Genomic DNA, 16,260 nt, shown 5'->3' on the forward strand with positions numbered 1-16,260 from the left:
TGCACATAGCATAATTTAACATTGAATACTGGCCTAAAACTGGCACCTTCATGTGAAATTCATTTTGTTCATTCCTTAAAATAATTTTTGCCTATAAAATAATTGTGTTAGTACATAAAGGGAAAAAATTATTCTGAACTGCAACACAACCTCACATAGACTAAATAATGTACATCGCATAGTTTATTCTTCATACAAAGGGCTATTTCTGTTTCTTGCTGTGGTCAGAAACACTTTTGATTAAGAAAGTATTTTGTTCAATTTTAGTTTTAAGCAAAATCATGTGCCAACTGATGCGACCAATAAGAAATGCTAACTGTTCAGCTGCTGCCTGAAAATACACTAGCTGCTACTTTCAGACGGATGTCATAGAAATATCGAATTTAACAGCAGATAAGAACCATTTGGTACATCTAGTTCTGCCCCTTTTATTAGCCATATTGTTACCTCAAACCCTATTTAATCCTTATTTATTTTTAAGGATATACTTTTGTCTATCTCATGCATGTTTTAATTGTTCTATTGTCTTTGCCTCTACCACTCTTAATGGGTGGCTATTCCACTTGTCCACTACCCTTTCTGAGAAGTAATTTTTCCTAGGATTTTCCCTGAACCTACCTCCAGTTTCAGCACATGTCCTCATGTTCTAATACTTTTCTTAATTTCCTTTAACCCTTCATATATTTGATGTCCCCTTTTGTCTTCTCTTCTCCAAACTATACATATTGGGATTTTTTAGTCTTTCTGGGTATATTTTGTAATGTAGGTCATGTACCATTTTAGTTCTTCTTTTGTACTTTAATGTATTTATATCCTCCTGGAGATATGGCCTCATACAGGACACAGCATGATTACTTCTTTCTTCTATCTATTTCTCTCCCTGTGCTACCAAGCATCTGACTTTGTTACACTGCTTACCTGCCCTCAACCTCATGCTGAGCTGCACTGCAGGAGCGGGCTCTCCCGAGAAATTTACGGGCATGCCACTGTGAAGAAAGGGTGCGCCAGTGGTGCATCCAGCGGTGAACCACTGACGCACCACCATCCCCCTTGTCGCTGATCCTCCCCCCCCCCCCATTGCTGATCCTCCCTGTTGCTGCCTTGGGGAGGATCATTGCCGCTCGGTGAGGTTTGGCTGCACTCGGCTGTTTGTGTGTTTGGGCACCCAGACACATGAATGCTTGAACGGCCGAGCACTCCCAAGCCCCCAAATGGCCCCGAACTTCTCCAAGTGGCCGCAAACAGCCAAAGCCAGCAGTAGCATCGGCTGCCCCTTCTGTGGTGAGTATTTCTGTGGCAGGACAGATCCCAGGAAAAACCCCAACTCAAGGGGTTAAGTCACTTGAAATAGTGACTCCTAGATCCCTTTCCTCCTCAGTAAATTCCAATATAGAGCCATTAATATGAACTGTAAATAAACAAATAAATTAATACTATATTTAGCCTTTGTATTTTATAGTCCCAAGTGCATGGTTTTGCATTTTTTAGCATTAAACTGTTATTACCATTAGTCCCGTCTACCTAGATCATCAACCATTTGTTTTACCCCTCCTGGTGTCTACCCTGTTGCATGTCCTTGCCACTCTGCTTCCCGGTTCCCTCCACCAGTGCCTACAGTACAGCCAATCACTGCTGTTTAGTTATTATTTGCTGTATACATCCATCAGCTGCAAAGCGGAGCAGGCAGCTGAAAAATGTTGCGCCTACGCTTATCAATGCAAAGTACCAATTGATTGACAGTAAGGTTTTGTTTCAGGGGAATACTCTGTTTGGAAAAGTAGAGGCTTGTCTCCAACATTTAGGAGGAAGAAAGATGCCAGGGATCTTCGTCTTAGGTTTTAGATTTTCTGGCCTCTGTGACAGAAGGCTTAAGACAAAATGGGTGCCACAAGTTGCCCGATGGTGGGAGAGAGAACAGTTCCTGTGTCCTAGGACGCAGGTAAATAATCACTACTGAAACAGGAGGCATCTGTTTGTAATAGACACCTCCTGCTGCATTACAGTACACACTGTTTTAGCATCCAAATCCACTAGTTAAGTAAGCGTACGCATACCTTATGTTTTTGAAATATATACGCAAGTAACATTTATCTTAGCACAGGATTTAAGGATATATGTATGAGGACACATCTGTATAGTTTTCTTTATATTTTTGTTTACTTTTTCATATGCTTAGTATTGGATAGTCAGTCAGGTTAGAGTAGACAGCTGCTACCAATTTTGTACCATAATAGTACATTTTCCTCACTACAGCTCATTGTTCCAAGATTTTATGTGGCGTCTATAAATGGCTACTATATCTCCTTGTTGCAGTTACAACAATAGTGTTTTGTTTTTTTGTTTCATAATAAAATCTACCCCTAAAGCATTTCTATAACCTTGGGGTGATGTGACAGTGTGATAAGCATCTATTTTTATATGAGGTAAACATAATGTCACTGTCCTAAAACCCAGCGAGACCTGTAAAGCAAGATTTTGTTGAAATCTAATATTTGCCTTTTACAGTGCACATAATGATTGTTTGTTGGAGTTTGGAAGAAGATGAGAATTAATATTTCAGTTGTTGCCACAGGCAGTACAATGGCTGGCCACACCCCTTCACAATCCCTTTGTAAGAGGAATACTGGAAAGTGGGAGAAAGAATTACCATTCTTCACAGATTCTACTTTTGGTTCAGAGCACAAGAATAAATGCTTTGTGATGGGCCCTGAGATGTTTGTTGCTCATGTGACGGATTACAGAAGTTGAGCCCTAGAATGAGTTGTGTGCTTGGTGGAACAGCCACTCAATGGCCAAGCCAGTTATTTGGGTACTCTTTACCTAGAAGGGCGCCCACGATTTTGATCGTAGGCATCGTAAGGAAAAAAAAATTGCGTTGGTCGCATCGCATGCGACCAAAAAAATCGCATGCCATGCGACCGACGCGATGACCGCGATTTCCCGTAAGGAACAATGTTAAATGTCCCAATTGACCCGATTTCCCATAGGGAACAATGTTAAATGTCCCAATGGACCCGATTTTCCATAAGGAACAATGTTAAATGGCCCACAGAGGCCAAATAGGCACCCTGAAGTGTGAAATGGCCCCCCCAATTGTTAACGCCACCCCACGATCAACGTCAACCCGAAGCGTGGCGAGCGCAGCGAGCCCGCGAGGGGCGGCGGTACGCGTCCTACGACCTTTTCATACCCCCACTATCCACGTCGGCGTGGAGTTGAGAATAGAAAGTGTGGCGAGCGCACGCGGACACCTGTGAAGCCCGCGAGGGGACGCGTATAAGGTGTCCGCGGCCCCTCGCGGGGCTCGCTGCGCTCGCCACGCTTCGGGCTCGGTGGCTCGCTGCGCTCGCCAGACTTTCTATTCTCGACTCCACGCCGACGAGGATAGTGGGGGTATGAAAAGGTCGGAGGACGCGTACCGCTGCCTCTCATGGGCTCGCTGCGCTCGCCACGCTTCGGGTTGACGTTGATCGTGGGGTGGCGTTAACAATTGGGGGGGGGGCCATTTCACACTTCAGGGTGCCTATTTGGCCTCTGTGGGCCATTTAACATTGTTCCCTATGGAAAATCGGGTCAATTGGGACATTTAACATTGTTCCCTATGGGAAATCGGGTCAATTGGGACATTTAACATTGTTCCCTATGGGAAATCGCGGTAATCGCGTCGGTCGCGTCGCATGCGATTTTTTAGTGCATGCGATGCCCGCGATGGGCGCCCTTCTAGGTAAAGAGTACCTTTGCTTCCATGTATGGGAGAACTCACATCATTTATTTATACAGCAATATAAACTGCTCAACTTTGCCTTTTCTTGTGTGACTGCCATTGTGGGCCCTTTTACCTCTGGAAATTGAAATACCATTCCACCCATTCTCTTGGCCCTGTACAAGACAAAAATAAGCAAATATCTTTTTGGACATTAGAATGCCTGCTGCAGTTTTAAATCATGACATGGGCTGCTTGAGATACAGTACATACAATACTTATGAAATCCTGTTAATGCCAGTAGAAACCTCTTGGCAGCACGTGAGAACGCTGCGTAACTGCTAGAAGATCAAAACAAATCAGATTTAACACATTTCTGTTTCATTTGACTGCTGGTCATTTTATCACACACTTAACTAATTGTCAGCAGATGTTGATCAATACACTCGCAGAGTTGTTACTAAGAGCAAGGTCATACAGTATGAAGATTAAGAATCGGTACACTTACGATGGGAATTAATGCGGACAATAGGAAATGTGTGCTGTACTATGCAGTTTGTTTATTCACAGGGGATATCCAGCTAAACTAAAACAAGGAACTTTGCATACAAACCCTTAAGTTGACCATACTGTACATCAGAAAGACCGGCTTACAATCATGTTAGCCCGCTGACTAGGGAATCGTGGCCATTTCCTCATCATGGGGGCAGGGCCTCCATTCTGCCCCATGAAGTTAAAGTGCTGCATCTCATCCTTGGGTTCTCTCATAGAGGAGGTTGAAGATGTCAGTATGTATTGGACAACGACAACTTCAGCTGTCGCAAATCGTTTGCAGCATTGGAATGCTGACCGTACAGACATTGAGGACAGATTGCTGGGCTGCGAATCTTCAGAGTCAAGTGATCAGTTAGTTGCCTCCCCACCGCAGTGAACGTCTGCAAATTCAGTTGAAGCCATGCAAATGGGGAAATCCATTTGCAACCTCTCACCATCGAATAGATTCCCCCCCCCATGTGTGCAGCGTCCTCGTAGTTCAATACTTAGTGGCTGCGATGATCCTGGAGTCTTTGGGTCTGGCACTGATTACAGAGGTCCTCTCCTGCAATGGCCGGTTGGTCCTCCACCTGTGTCTTTCACGTCACTCCCAGATAACCATTGTATTTTGCTCAAAAATGTCATCCATCTGTCAGTCACCTTAAGAACAGCCACCGATGGCTAGCCATCATTTGCTTTGTCTGCAGGGGGGCCATGCGCAAAGCATACCGTACACATGCGTGGTCTTTTACATAATCAGCAGGGCTTTGAATTTGCAGCCCAATAAAAAAGTTCTGAGTCAGGCCCATTGCAGCACCAATAATGTCATAGTAACGTAGCACACTTCTCCTCCTTCATACATGGGGGGGAAGTGATGTCAGGGCACATACCAGTGCTTATACAACAACCTCTGCCCCATAACAACTCTTCTAACATTTACCCCACTGTTCCCGGAACCATGCGTGATGCCCTTAATAAAATTGATTGGATAATGATAATAATCACTAAAACATATCCTCAAACATATAGCATTGTTGAGCATGCTGAAATAGCTAGGCACCTTTGAGAACCCAAAAAAGGAGAGAAAGCACAGAATTGACCACACGCAGTGTGTCCTCTCATACCCCCTCCCCACTTACCACTGTATTTTGATTGTTGTATAGTTGCGCTTGACGGGTCTCCGCTGTACACAGATCCCCACTGCTTACAGGTCAGGGTCTGACGGCCGTCACCTGACCCAAGCAGCACTCCGGTCCCCCTGAGGCCGTGCAAGGGCACATACCTCAGGCGCTCTCTATTAGCAGGGATTAGGCGACTAATCTCAGACACGGTAACAGTGACCGCTACATGGGCAGGTAACGGAGACACTCTCCACACCCGGCACCACGGTCCTACCCGGCATACCCGTCTTGAGCCTCCCTGCAGTACAGATTGAGCCTACACCTTGAACCCGATCTCATAGTGGATCTCATTTTAAGGGTTACATACAAGTCGCAATTATCTTTGTTTCTAGTTAACGGCAATCCTACTTATTCATGTATTTATTGATTGATGTACCAGTTGCGCTTAACGGGTCTCCACGGTACACGGAACCCCATTGCTTATAGGTCAGGGTCTGACAGCCATCACCCGACCAAAGCAACAATCCGATCCCCCTGAGGCCGTGCACGGGCACATACCTCAGGCGCTCGCGGTTGGTAGGGTTTAGGCAATCAGCCTCCCTACGACACAGATTGAGCCTACACGTATGAACCCGATCTCATGGTAGATCTTATTCAAGGGTCACATACAAGCCGCAACTGTTTTTGTGTTTCTAGTAAACAGCAACTTCCAAGTGGGTTTCTCCTAGGTGCACATACACCAGGAGACATACACAATAAAATCTTCTATTGATATTGACACTATAATATGGGGGCACACTGCATGAGGATTTTATCCTCTTTTAAATCACCAGTTGTGTGTATATGTATGTTAGTGTGTTTTTAAATGTTCGCAACCTTTTTAAACATCCCTCATTAAAAGTTACATTTTATTGTACAATTTTTTTCAAGGTGCACCAAACTAGACATTCTGTGCTTTCTCTCCTTTTTTGTTCTCAATTTTTTATGTCTTATGGTAGCACACCCTTACTGGTTTACTCTAGTGAAATCCACACAAAATAACCAAATATAAGGGTCCACCTGAAAAACGACCATTACTATACTTCCCTGTGCGACTGGTACAAAACCCCTGCTTTGTTTATACCTTTGAGAACCCATAGTGGAGCTGAGCGGATCAGTAGTGAATGGAAATGAATATAAATTCTTTGTAATGGTGTGAGGTACAATGTTTAACTTGAGAACTATTTTAAACACATTTTTACAAAAATGTTATTACCATTGACACTACAAATTGGTGGTGCTCTGTAGCTGCATAAAATGAATACATCAGTTCTGATTGGGCAGTTTTGTGCAATTTGCTGCTGCTGCCCTAAATAATACATAGATAGTCTCAAACATTCTGATTGCAGTGTACCTATTGCAGTGTACTTTGTGGGAGCTCTTGCACTAAAAGCTGCATAACTTATATAATGGCTTTTTTCTGACCGTGCTATCCTAAACTGCTTATATTTAGTAAAGAATTGCAATTGTGCAAGGAGAAAACAGTCTCCAATGTAGTACAGCTCACCATGTAACACAAATGAAGCACATGACCATGTAACACAAATGAAACACATGGTAATGTGGAAGGACACAGATGTATCTCACTTGTGTGTTGTATCTTGGGGGTTATTCTGGTTGATTATCTCGGATAATCTGCCCTGCGAATGGTGCCCGCCGCCTCTCGCAGCATGTGTTCGCACACAGGGCCTGCAAATGGATGTTTAACATAAACATCTATTTGCAGCCTGTGGGTAAACGCCCACATCATTTGATGCCACATCATTTGATTGGGAGGAAGTGGGCGGGCAGCTGACATCTAGTGATGTCAGCTGCCAGCCCCCAGCACCGAAGTCATGGCCCGACTACCATGGGAATTCCCAGTGTTTACATGGGGACGACTATCTGCCGCCCCCGGCCACAGCCTTGGGTCCTTTGTCTTATCCACTGATCTACAAAAGGTTCATTTTTTCCTGTAACCTACTTCATTCTATCCTCAGCAGACTGTACAAAACCGATCAATTTCAGACACATTGTAATAAATTATTGGTTTTGTGTATTTTGCAATATAATGAATGTTTTTTTCTGACACTTATCTTTAGAGGCCAGTTTAATATAACACAGGAATCTTTTTTTTTTTTTCTATATAGTTACATAGAAGTTGGCTGGCAAGTCTTATATGCCTTTGCATTTAGGCCCCCATACACTATGCGATTTGGGCCCGATTCCTGATGATCAGGCAGAGAAATTGGGTGAAATCACCCCAAATTGCATGTGTATGACATCCAATTCGATGTGCGGTCCTGTGCGCATCGGACCGGAATTGGAGGTCGTAAGTGCAGCCGGTCACCCCCACATGTATCACATCCTATCTGCAGAGCTGCCAGTGCTGGGCGGGTGAGGCTCTCTCCTTACTCATTGCATTCGTGGCAAGAGACATTTAAAAGAATGGTTGTAGCTCTCAGCCAATCAGCAGCCTCTCATTTATTTATTTATTTATTTTAAATACCCCCGCCTGCAGTTCCACTGGGAGTTTTACATGTGATAAATCGCATGCAATTTAGTGGCAAATCACGTGAGCCATGTGGCGAATTGGATGCAACAGTCCTTTCCAATCATGACCCATTTGTAAGTGCAGACTACAACTTTATTGAAAGAAGTCATTGAGTAGCCCACAGTTACAGTAATTGCTGCAGATAATTGAATCCAGCCTTATGAGGGTGTCAGGTGACCTCCCAACAGTTCAGATTTCAACGGTCAGTATACGGATCCCAACTTACCGGGGCTATTCTCCCTCGTGGTAGTCCTTGGCCCCCATAGAGGTAGAATAGAACCAGTGGTGAGCACAGTGAGCCACAGTTCCTGCAAGGGGCATTGATGCACTCGCCTCCCTGTAGGAGTACCAGCAGTTCGATTTCAGATGTTGGCATACTGACCGTCGGAATCCCAAAGGTTGGGGCGCTATACCAAATGTGGTCGGTGTAGAGTCATACACATTTTCTGTGGGGAATCACATCTACACTTACCTCTAAAATGGCACAGCTTACCCGAAACAGGGTAAGGTCAGTGAGAGTGTGTTGATAGAACTGCAGATGTACAGAGTTGTATCTTTTGCATCTAGTATAAGTGCACACAGATATGATGATGATGTTTAGTCAAACCAGGTTGTCGGCACGTTGCAATATGCATACAATTCTTTTTATTGGCAAATGGATGCAGGTTGGAACATATGTCCACTTTGCATCAGGCCCATAACCTGAATTGTGTATAAAATACTTTCCATATACTGTAATTACTTGCTGTATGCTTATTTTTGTGTATGCTTATATTTTTTGTGTTTTCAGAAATATTTAAAATTCCCATTTTGCATCTAATAATTTGTACATCTCAGTTATCCTGAACACGTGACATGTCTCATTTATGCTCTTTGTCCAGGTAATGGGAATAGCAGATGCTGCTGAAGAACTCCAACTCAATCTGTTCCGTGCTTTCACAAAGCTGAGGAGCGCCACACAGCTTGTAATTCAGCTGATTGGGTTGTGGCAGAAGCTTAGTAAAGACCAGATAGGCATTTTGGAAGCCACCTTTTTGCCACTTGTAGAGGATGGTCAAGAACTGGTAAGATCAAAGTATTCTAATACTGTATGTACGTTAAAAACGACTGTCAATGCATGTTTTTACTTGCTTTTCATATGTTATAACTAGTTAACTTTTTTACTTTGTCCACTTTTCTGTACTATAATTATTAGGGCTTGACACAAAAAGAAGTGTATTCTAGGCTTGGCGCCATGACACATGAGAGGACTCAGTTGATGTACATACAGTAGAATCATTTTTGTTGGATACTTATGTTCTAGGTCAATGCAGACTGGTGTGTACTGTACAAGCAGCACAACATGGGCCCAAAATGCAATGCACCATCTTGCCTGCACTTAGTTATCCAGGAGGCAAGCAGTGACTCTGATTTTCTGGACGAATCCTCTATCTCGTATACAAATTATTTTAAGCATTGATCAAGACTTTTTTTTCTGTTTATCTTTCTTTTAATATATTTTGTATGTTCAGATATGTTCTAATTATTATAAGACATTTATTTTATTATATTGGGTAGGATTACTATATGACACCACAGTAATTTTCTTTTTATTATGATTGCACAATATAGAATGATTAGGACTGTGTCAGGTTAGGTAGACAGACTTTAGGCTAGGTCATTATTTCTTGCCTTGATTTAGCACACACTACTGTGTATACCTTTATAGCACACTAGAGCAGGGATGGGAAACCTTTGTCCCTCCAGCTGTTGCTGAACTACACATCCCAGCATGCACTGGTACAGTTTGGCCATGCTAAAACTGTAGCAAAGCATTCTGGGATGTGCAGTTAAACAACAGCTTGAGGGCCGAAGTTTCCCCATCCCTGCACTAGAGTGTCTGTAAGTGCAGACTGATGATAATAAATTTATGTATTGCATCTACTCATGTTACATGCATTTTTTTTTTTCTAAAACTGAATGGAGAAACATTCACATAACATGGCTGTTATAGCAAGTAATACTGAAAACAATTAATAATTCAATATTAAATCAATGCAGTCTGTAATAAAAATTAGCATTTTGTTTTGCAAGTGTAATTATGATGATTTTATAAATACAAATAATAAAATCCAAAGCAACATCAGGGCTGTAAAATAACAAAGGGTGTGGAATTGGGTCAGAACAACAGGCTTGGAACACTTGTATGGTTCACTCGCCGCATACAGTACTTGCATCTTTTTATTTCTTCAGATACAAGTGACATGAGGAGAGGCAGATCTGAGTGTAATCATCATAGAGATAATGGAGGCCAGAAGAGCAGATGAGCTCACCTAAAGAGGATGTATAAAGGAAGAATAGGAAAAGCCCTAGAGCAGGACTCTCGGGGAAACCTTCTGGCAGAGGAAGTGTGTGTGTGTGTGTGGGGGGGGGGGGTTGTTGCAGCAAGTAGAGTCAGTAGAGAGGAAAATGCGTAGCAAAGAGTAGTAACCCTTAGCTTTGGCAGTTATTGTTGAATTTTAAGGGTAGATTTACTTAAAGTTCTAAAAAGAGGTGATTTTGCACATATAAACAAATCAGATTCTGTGGTGGGTTTTGCTGGGGCAGGACAAACCTGCCCTGGTAGATTTGTCCTGCCCCAGCAAAACCCACCACTCAAGGGGTTAATACAAATGTAAGAAATTCGAAGTGGACCCAGAGGTATTTTGCCACAATGGCATCTCAGTGGCCAAAGACCGGACAATATCAAAGCTTGGCATACAGGAGAGCTACAGCAGTTACAGAACCACCCCAGGAAACTGAGACGGAGGCCCAATAGAACCTTGTTGGTGAGAAGATATCATTGCAGGACTTTGGGCAAAACCAACTCAATGACAGCATCTGGTACATGCCTTTCAGACTGTAAAAGTGGTTAATGGTAGGATGGTTGCTGCCCTATTATGTGTTATTGGTGGTTGGTAGTGAAAGCTGCACATACGCATTTGCCTAAATTGTCTGTCCCGGACCCCACAATTTCTGATGGCAGTCCTGTGCTCGGGCAACAATTGGCTGTAAAACGTTTTAAAACATTTTAAGTACAGTTTTCAGTATTTGAGCTGTAGTTTGCCAGATTACCCGTTTTTGCATTCATGCAGTTAGACATTTTCTTGGACAGTAGCTTTGGTGACAATCATTTAAAAAAAAACTCAATTGACAGTGTTTTATATTGATGTTTATTAAATTTCTACTTCCTAAAATTCCTTGCCATACGGTGACAATAATGCTTTCTTTATTTTAAAGGATTGTAATTACAAGTAATTAACGAAGGCATGAATACCTTTGTTTGTGGCTCTACTAGAAAATATTTGGCTAAGCTACATATACAAATATCTTCAGGATGTCACATTATAACACAGTGCCACACTTACTGCAATAAAGCCTATTGCGGAAGGTGGAATTTATGTAAAGAGATTATTGACCTAAACTGACTAGAAAAATATACAAATAGTTAATTTACCACAAAAGGTTAAAAAAAATAGCATAGTCAGTCAGCGTTACGCAGTTACCGTAGTCAGTCAGGTGAAGTGACTGCGTAATGGCTGCAGAACCTGCCGCACACAGAGGAGAAGTCAGTGATTTTTTTCAGCATGTCCTCATTTACTGTCTCAGATGTATGATATGGCTGGTGTGAATGTGTTCCTGAAACACCCCCACTATCGACGCCAGCCTGAAGCGTGGCGAGCAGACGCGTTAAGCGTCCTCCCGACTTGTTCATACCCCACTATCCACCTCGGCGTGGAGTTGATTTAATAAAATGTGGCGAGAGCAGCAGACCACTGAGTCTGAAGCGTGGCGAGTGGATGTGGATTACTACACATGTATTCCGCGTCCCCTCGCGGGGCTCGCTGTGTTCGCCACGCTTTGGGCTCGGTGGCTCACTGCGCTCGCCACACTTTATATGATCAACTCCACGCCGACGTGGATAGTGGGGGTATGAACAAGTCCGGAGGACGCGTAACGTGTCCCCACGCTTCCACCTGGCGTGGATAGTGGAGTTTTGAAATAGAAGCATTTGCCAAATTAATCCCAAACCGATTGGCAATAAGTGAAATGCGGTATCCTTTCTCAGTACTAAGTACTTTAACACACTTAAATACACAGGTATAATTTCCTGTAAACCCTTCTGCTATTGGGAATAAGTACACAAAACTTGGTATAAATTTGCATGCTGCAGGGAGGCGGGGAACGGCGGCAGGCAGGGAGATGGAAGCCTCCCTGCCTGCGCCGGAGGCTGTGTGGGGGGAGGAGGACTCCCGGGGACACAGGCAGCACAAGCTGCCCCCTAGGGAGAGCTGGCAGGGGCGCTATGCTGACTATGCTAGGCAGCCATTGGCAGGCACGCTACACTGACTACACTAGGTAGCCATTGGGCTACGCTGACAATGTAGCTTAGCCTATGCTGAAAACGTAGCGTAGCCGGGCACCGTGATATTACACAAGTACCCAAACAAGTAGTTCCTGACAAAATCCACTAATTGTGACAAGCATATTAATACAGTAAAATGCACACCATTTATTTATATGGAGAGTGATTATCTTGTCCTTGCCACTATGCTGTGTACATATACTAACCTGGTATTTTTTGTTAGTTTATGTTTCATTGGATGAGAGTCCTAAAGCATATCTCCCATCCATTTCGATTTTGGCAGGACAGGCTCCTTGCAGCAAGACTACACACCCTTTAAAATGCACACACAAACATCCCTACTTGGTTGATCATGAACATTTTTTAGGTTTTAGGGGGTATCCAATTAGTGGCAAAAGATTATCTGCAGTGTAAATCTAAAGTTTTTCATGTTTTTCTACTGATATTATATTAGGGTGCTTGAAAATATAAATTTTCTCACGAAAACACAGTTTCCATTTTACATGCGTTTTCATGGCTGTAGCCACATTTTTTGCATGAAAACCAGGCTACTTTTGGGGATTCTGTTTTGCCTGCCTGAGGTGGGTGAAACTAAATCCCAAATAAGGTGTCTCTCGTGCTGGCTTTTCATGGCTAATTGCATAGTGCCCGATGATAGTTACCCACGGTAAATGACTGTAGGTAATTGGATACCCCTTTTGAGTTGACCACCAAGCCCAAGTTTCTGGTAATCCCTGGTGAATCTATTGCAGCAAACTTTGTAATCCTATTGTGTGACATGCTACTCTGATGTATAACTGTGTTATTGTCATGGTTGCTTCCAATAAACAGCTGTACTTTGGCTTCAAAAATTATATTGTTCAACATTCATCATATATGCAGCCCAGAAGATCCAGCAATGTGCTACTGTTTATCTATTCGCTAAAGAAAACAGTGTATGTTGTTTTTTTTTACTATAGCATTATAAGTTAAACAACAGTAAAATACTAGTATCTTCTGATTAGTCTGGGTAAGATCTACAATGACCTGCTGTATTCTAGTTTAGTTCCAGATGGGAGGCAGACATTAATGTGCACTTGAGAACATAATGGAAGCTATTTGCTATGAAGAATCCAAACATATATATTTGTGGTTAGCCCAAGACAAGCATACATGGGATGGAATCTTTTTATGTTTGCTGCAGAGAATTCTAGGCTCCGGCTTGGGAATATGTGTGGATTTCTCCTGACATCATTGAAAATTAAATGCAGACTACTTGGCTATTTGATGTACAAAATAAAAAAACATAGCATGGGCCATAGGCTTTAACCTTCAATTCCCTTCAGGTACCTGATCAGTTTACTTTCAATATTCTTAAGTCTAATTCAGTTTTAAAAACCTTATAGTATATAGTTTTTTTTGTGATGTACAGTGGAAATTGTATCATGTTTATTTTCTTTTAATAGAAAGTTGTGCAGGGGTATTGCACAATATATATATTGCAGTTATTATTTTGTTAAATCTTGGATGTACAATACAAGAGTTACAGCTTTGTTGTTGTGGGGACAGTAGCCAACACAATGTTCGATGCAATCATTTGCGTTTCCCACAGTATTGCACAAACACAGTAAATCTAAAGGCTACATTCACTGGGGGTTACTCTGGTTCACTCGCAAAGGCACAACCACTCTCTAATGGACAAAACCATATGCACTGCAGGTGGGGCAGATGTTACATGTGCAAAGAGAGTTTTACGGGTATTCAATGCAATCCCTAGCAACTATGTGGAAAGTGGACATATATGGACATAAAATAAAATATATAATTATATAATAAATACCAAAATATCCTAGAAATGAATCTAGTCAACAAGATATATATATATATATATATATATATATATATATATATATATATATATATATATATATATATATACAGGGATGAGCGCCAGGGCCGAAGATTTGGATTCGTTGGTGATATTTGGATTTGGCTTTGTGGTGAAAAGCTTTGGATTAGGATTTTTTTTTTTAAATGGCCAAAAAAAAACCCGCCCAAGTCACGTAACTTTTGCGTTTTTTTGTCCCTAGAGCAGTGGTTCACAAACTTTTTTGAATCACGGCACCCTAGAGCATCAAAATATTTTCAAGGCACCCCTAGGCCAAATGCTTCTTATAAGCAAATTCAGGAAAAAAATATATTAAATTAAGTGCATTTAGTTTATATGTCACAGTTATCTGGTGAGGGACATGATTGCTTCTGCTTGTCCACATATATTATGATTGGCAGCCACCAGCACTGGTTTTGCCTGGTACATTGACCATAAATAATATGAATTGATCTTGGTCCACCAACCCAAGGCACCCCTGCAAGTGTCCTGAGGCACCCCAGGGTGCCTAGGCACACAGTTTGGGAACCACTGTCCTCGAGTAATATTAACCTCAATAAAATAAATTTCCAGCCCTTTCCAGACAATTTTGACCACTTTACACCTCACAATATTGTTTTTAGGGCAAAAGGTTGCACCGAGGTAGCTGGATAACTATGCTAAGCCACACAAGTGTGCGGCACAAACACGTGGCTCATCTAGGAGTGACACTGCAGCAGCAGACAGGTGGCTATTTGAAAAACTAGGCTCCAGAAAGACCCCTATCTGACTTGATCGTGTTTACAATGTGCAGCCGAGGAGCAGTGGGCGTTTTGTGCAGCATTGACTTGTTCTGCAAGTGTATATCTGTTTTTTTTTTTCAGTTTAATAACCAATAAGCCCCCTAAAAAATAAACAAACTAGGCCCCAAAAAGCACATAATGGCAAAAGAGGTGTAAGATGGAATTGCCACTGGGCCCATCCACAATAAAAGAAGCAATGATAAAAAAAAATAGTGCATCATTCATATAATAACGAAAAGCGATCCATACAGTATAATAATCTTATTGCTCAACTCTGTGATTATTACCAGTCGTCCCTCAATACATTGCCTAATGGGTGGAGGGGAGGGGGTAATTAGGTGGCAGATGGAAAAAAGTTCCCCCACCTCTCTAGGACCACTTTTACCCCTGGGCTGGAGCTCTATACCTGTTCAGAAACCCAGCGTTATACACACACTGCCCTCTGCCCAAGTCAGAAGTCCAGGAGTAGGGAACACACCCAGCGTTATACACATACCGCCCCCTGCCCAAGTAACAAGTCCAGGGGTAGAGAGCACAGCCAGCACAGATCCGCCCCCCCCCCCCCCCCCCTGCCCAGCCTTACCACCCCATCTGCAACTGCCACTCCCCCTGTCCTGACCACAAGCAACCGGAAGTCCCGCGCCCACTCCCGGAAGTATTGTGGGAACACAGGGTGCACACTCCACACCCTGTGCCGTGAAACACGCCAGGGACACTGGCTGCTACTCACTCCCGCCGCCTGCTACTCACTCCCACCGCCTGCTACTCACTCCCGCCGCCTGCTACTCACTCCCGCCGCCTGCTACTCACTCCCGCCACCCGCCTCCTGCTACTAAGTTCCGGCATCCGCCACCTGCTACCCGCCGCCTGCTACTCACTCCCGCCACCCGCCTCCTGCTACTAAGTTCCGGCATCCGCCACCTGCTACTCACTCCCGGTACCTGCCGTCTGCTTCTGAGGCCCGCCACTCTCCCTCACCATCCCGGAAGTACCGCAATGCCCACACTCCACCCAGCAACCCTTCCACCTCCTTTTCGGACACTGCCAACCAGCTAAAGCTTCACCCTCAAGTCCACGCCTCCTGCATGCCACCAACTTTAGCCTCTGCACCCATCTGGATTCAGACAGCTTCCCGCTACTGAGGCCAAGCCACGATACCAGCAACACCTGTACCACCAATGGAGACCAGGTAAATCACCCGCACAGCACCCCATACCACCAACGCCTCATCACTCACACCTCACGATACCCCACCCAACCCATTACAGACTATCACCAACATACACAACCCACAGAC

At 43.3% G+C, this 16,260-nt stretch overlaps 1 protein-coding gene across 1 annotated transcript in view; it reads left to right on the forward strand.

The window, feature by feature from the left end:
• The window catches only part of LOC146005778 (protein PTHB1-like), a 489,046-nt gene that overhangs the window by 391,419 nt on the left and 81,367 nt on the right, over nt 1-16,260 (forward strand). Inside the window, exon 19 of the mRNA XM_083145203.1 lies at nt 8,812-8,994. Coding sequence (XP_083001329.1) covers nt 8,812-8,994 — 183 coding nt within the window. The remainder of the gene's footprint in view (nt 1-8,811; nt 8,995-16,260) is intronic.

The sequence above is a fragment of the Crinia signifera genome, chromosome 5 (assembly GCF_055691185.1).
Source record: "Crinia signifera chromosome 5, ASM5569118v1, whole genome shotgun sequence".
Lineage (NCBI taxonomy): Eukaryota > Metazoa > Chordata > Amphibia > Anura > Myobatrachidae > Crinia > Crinia signifera.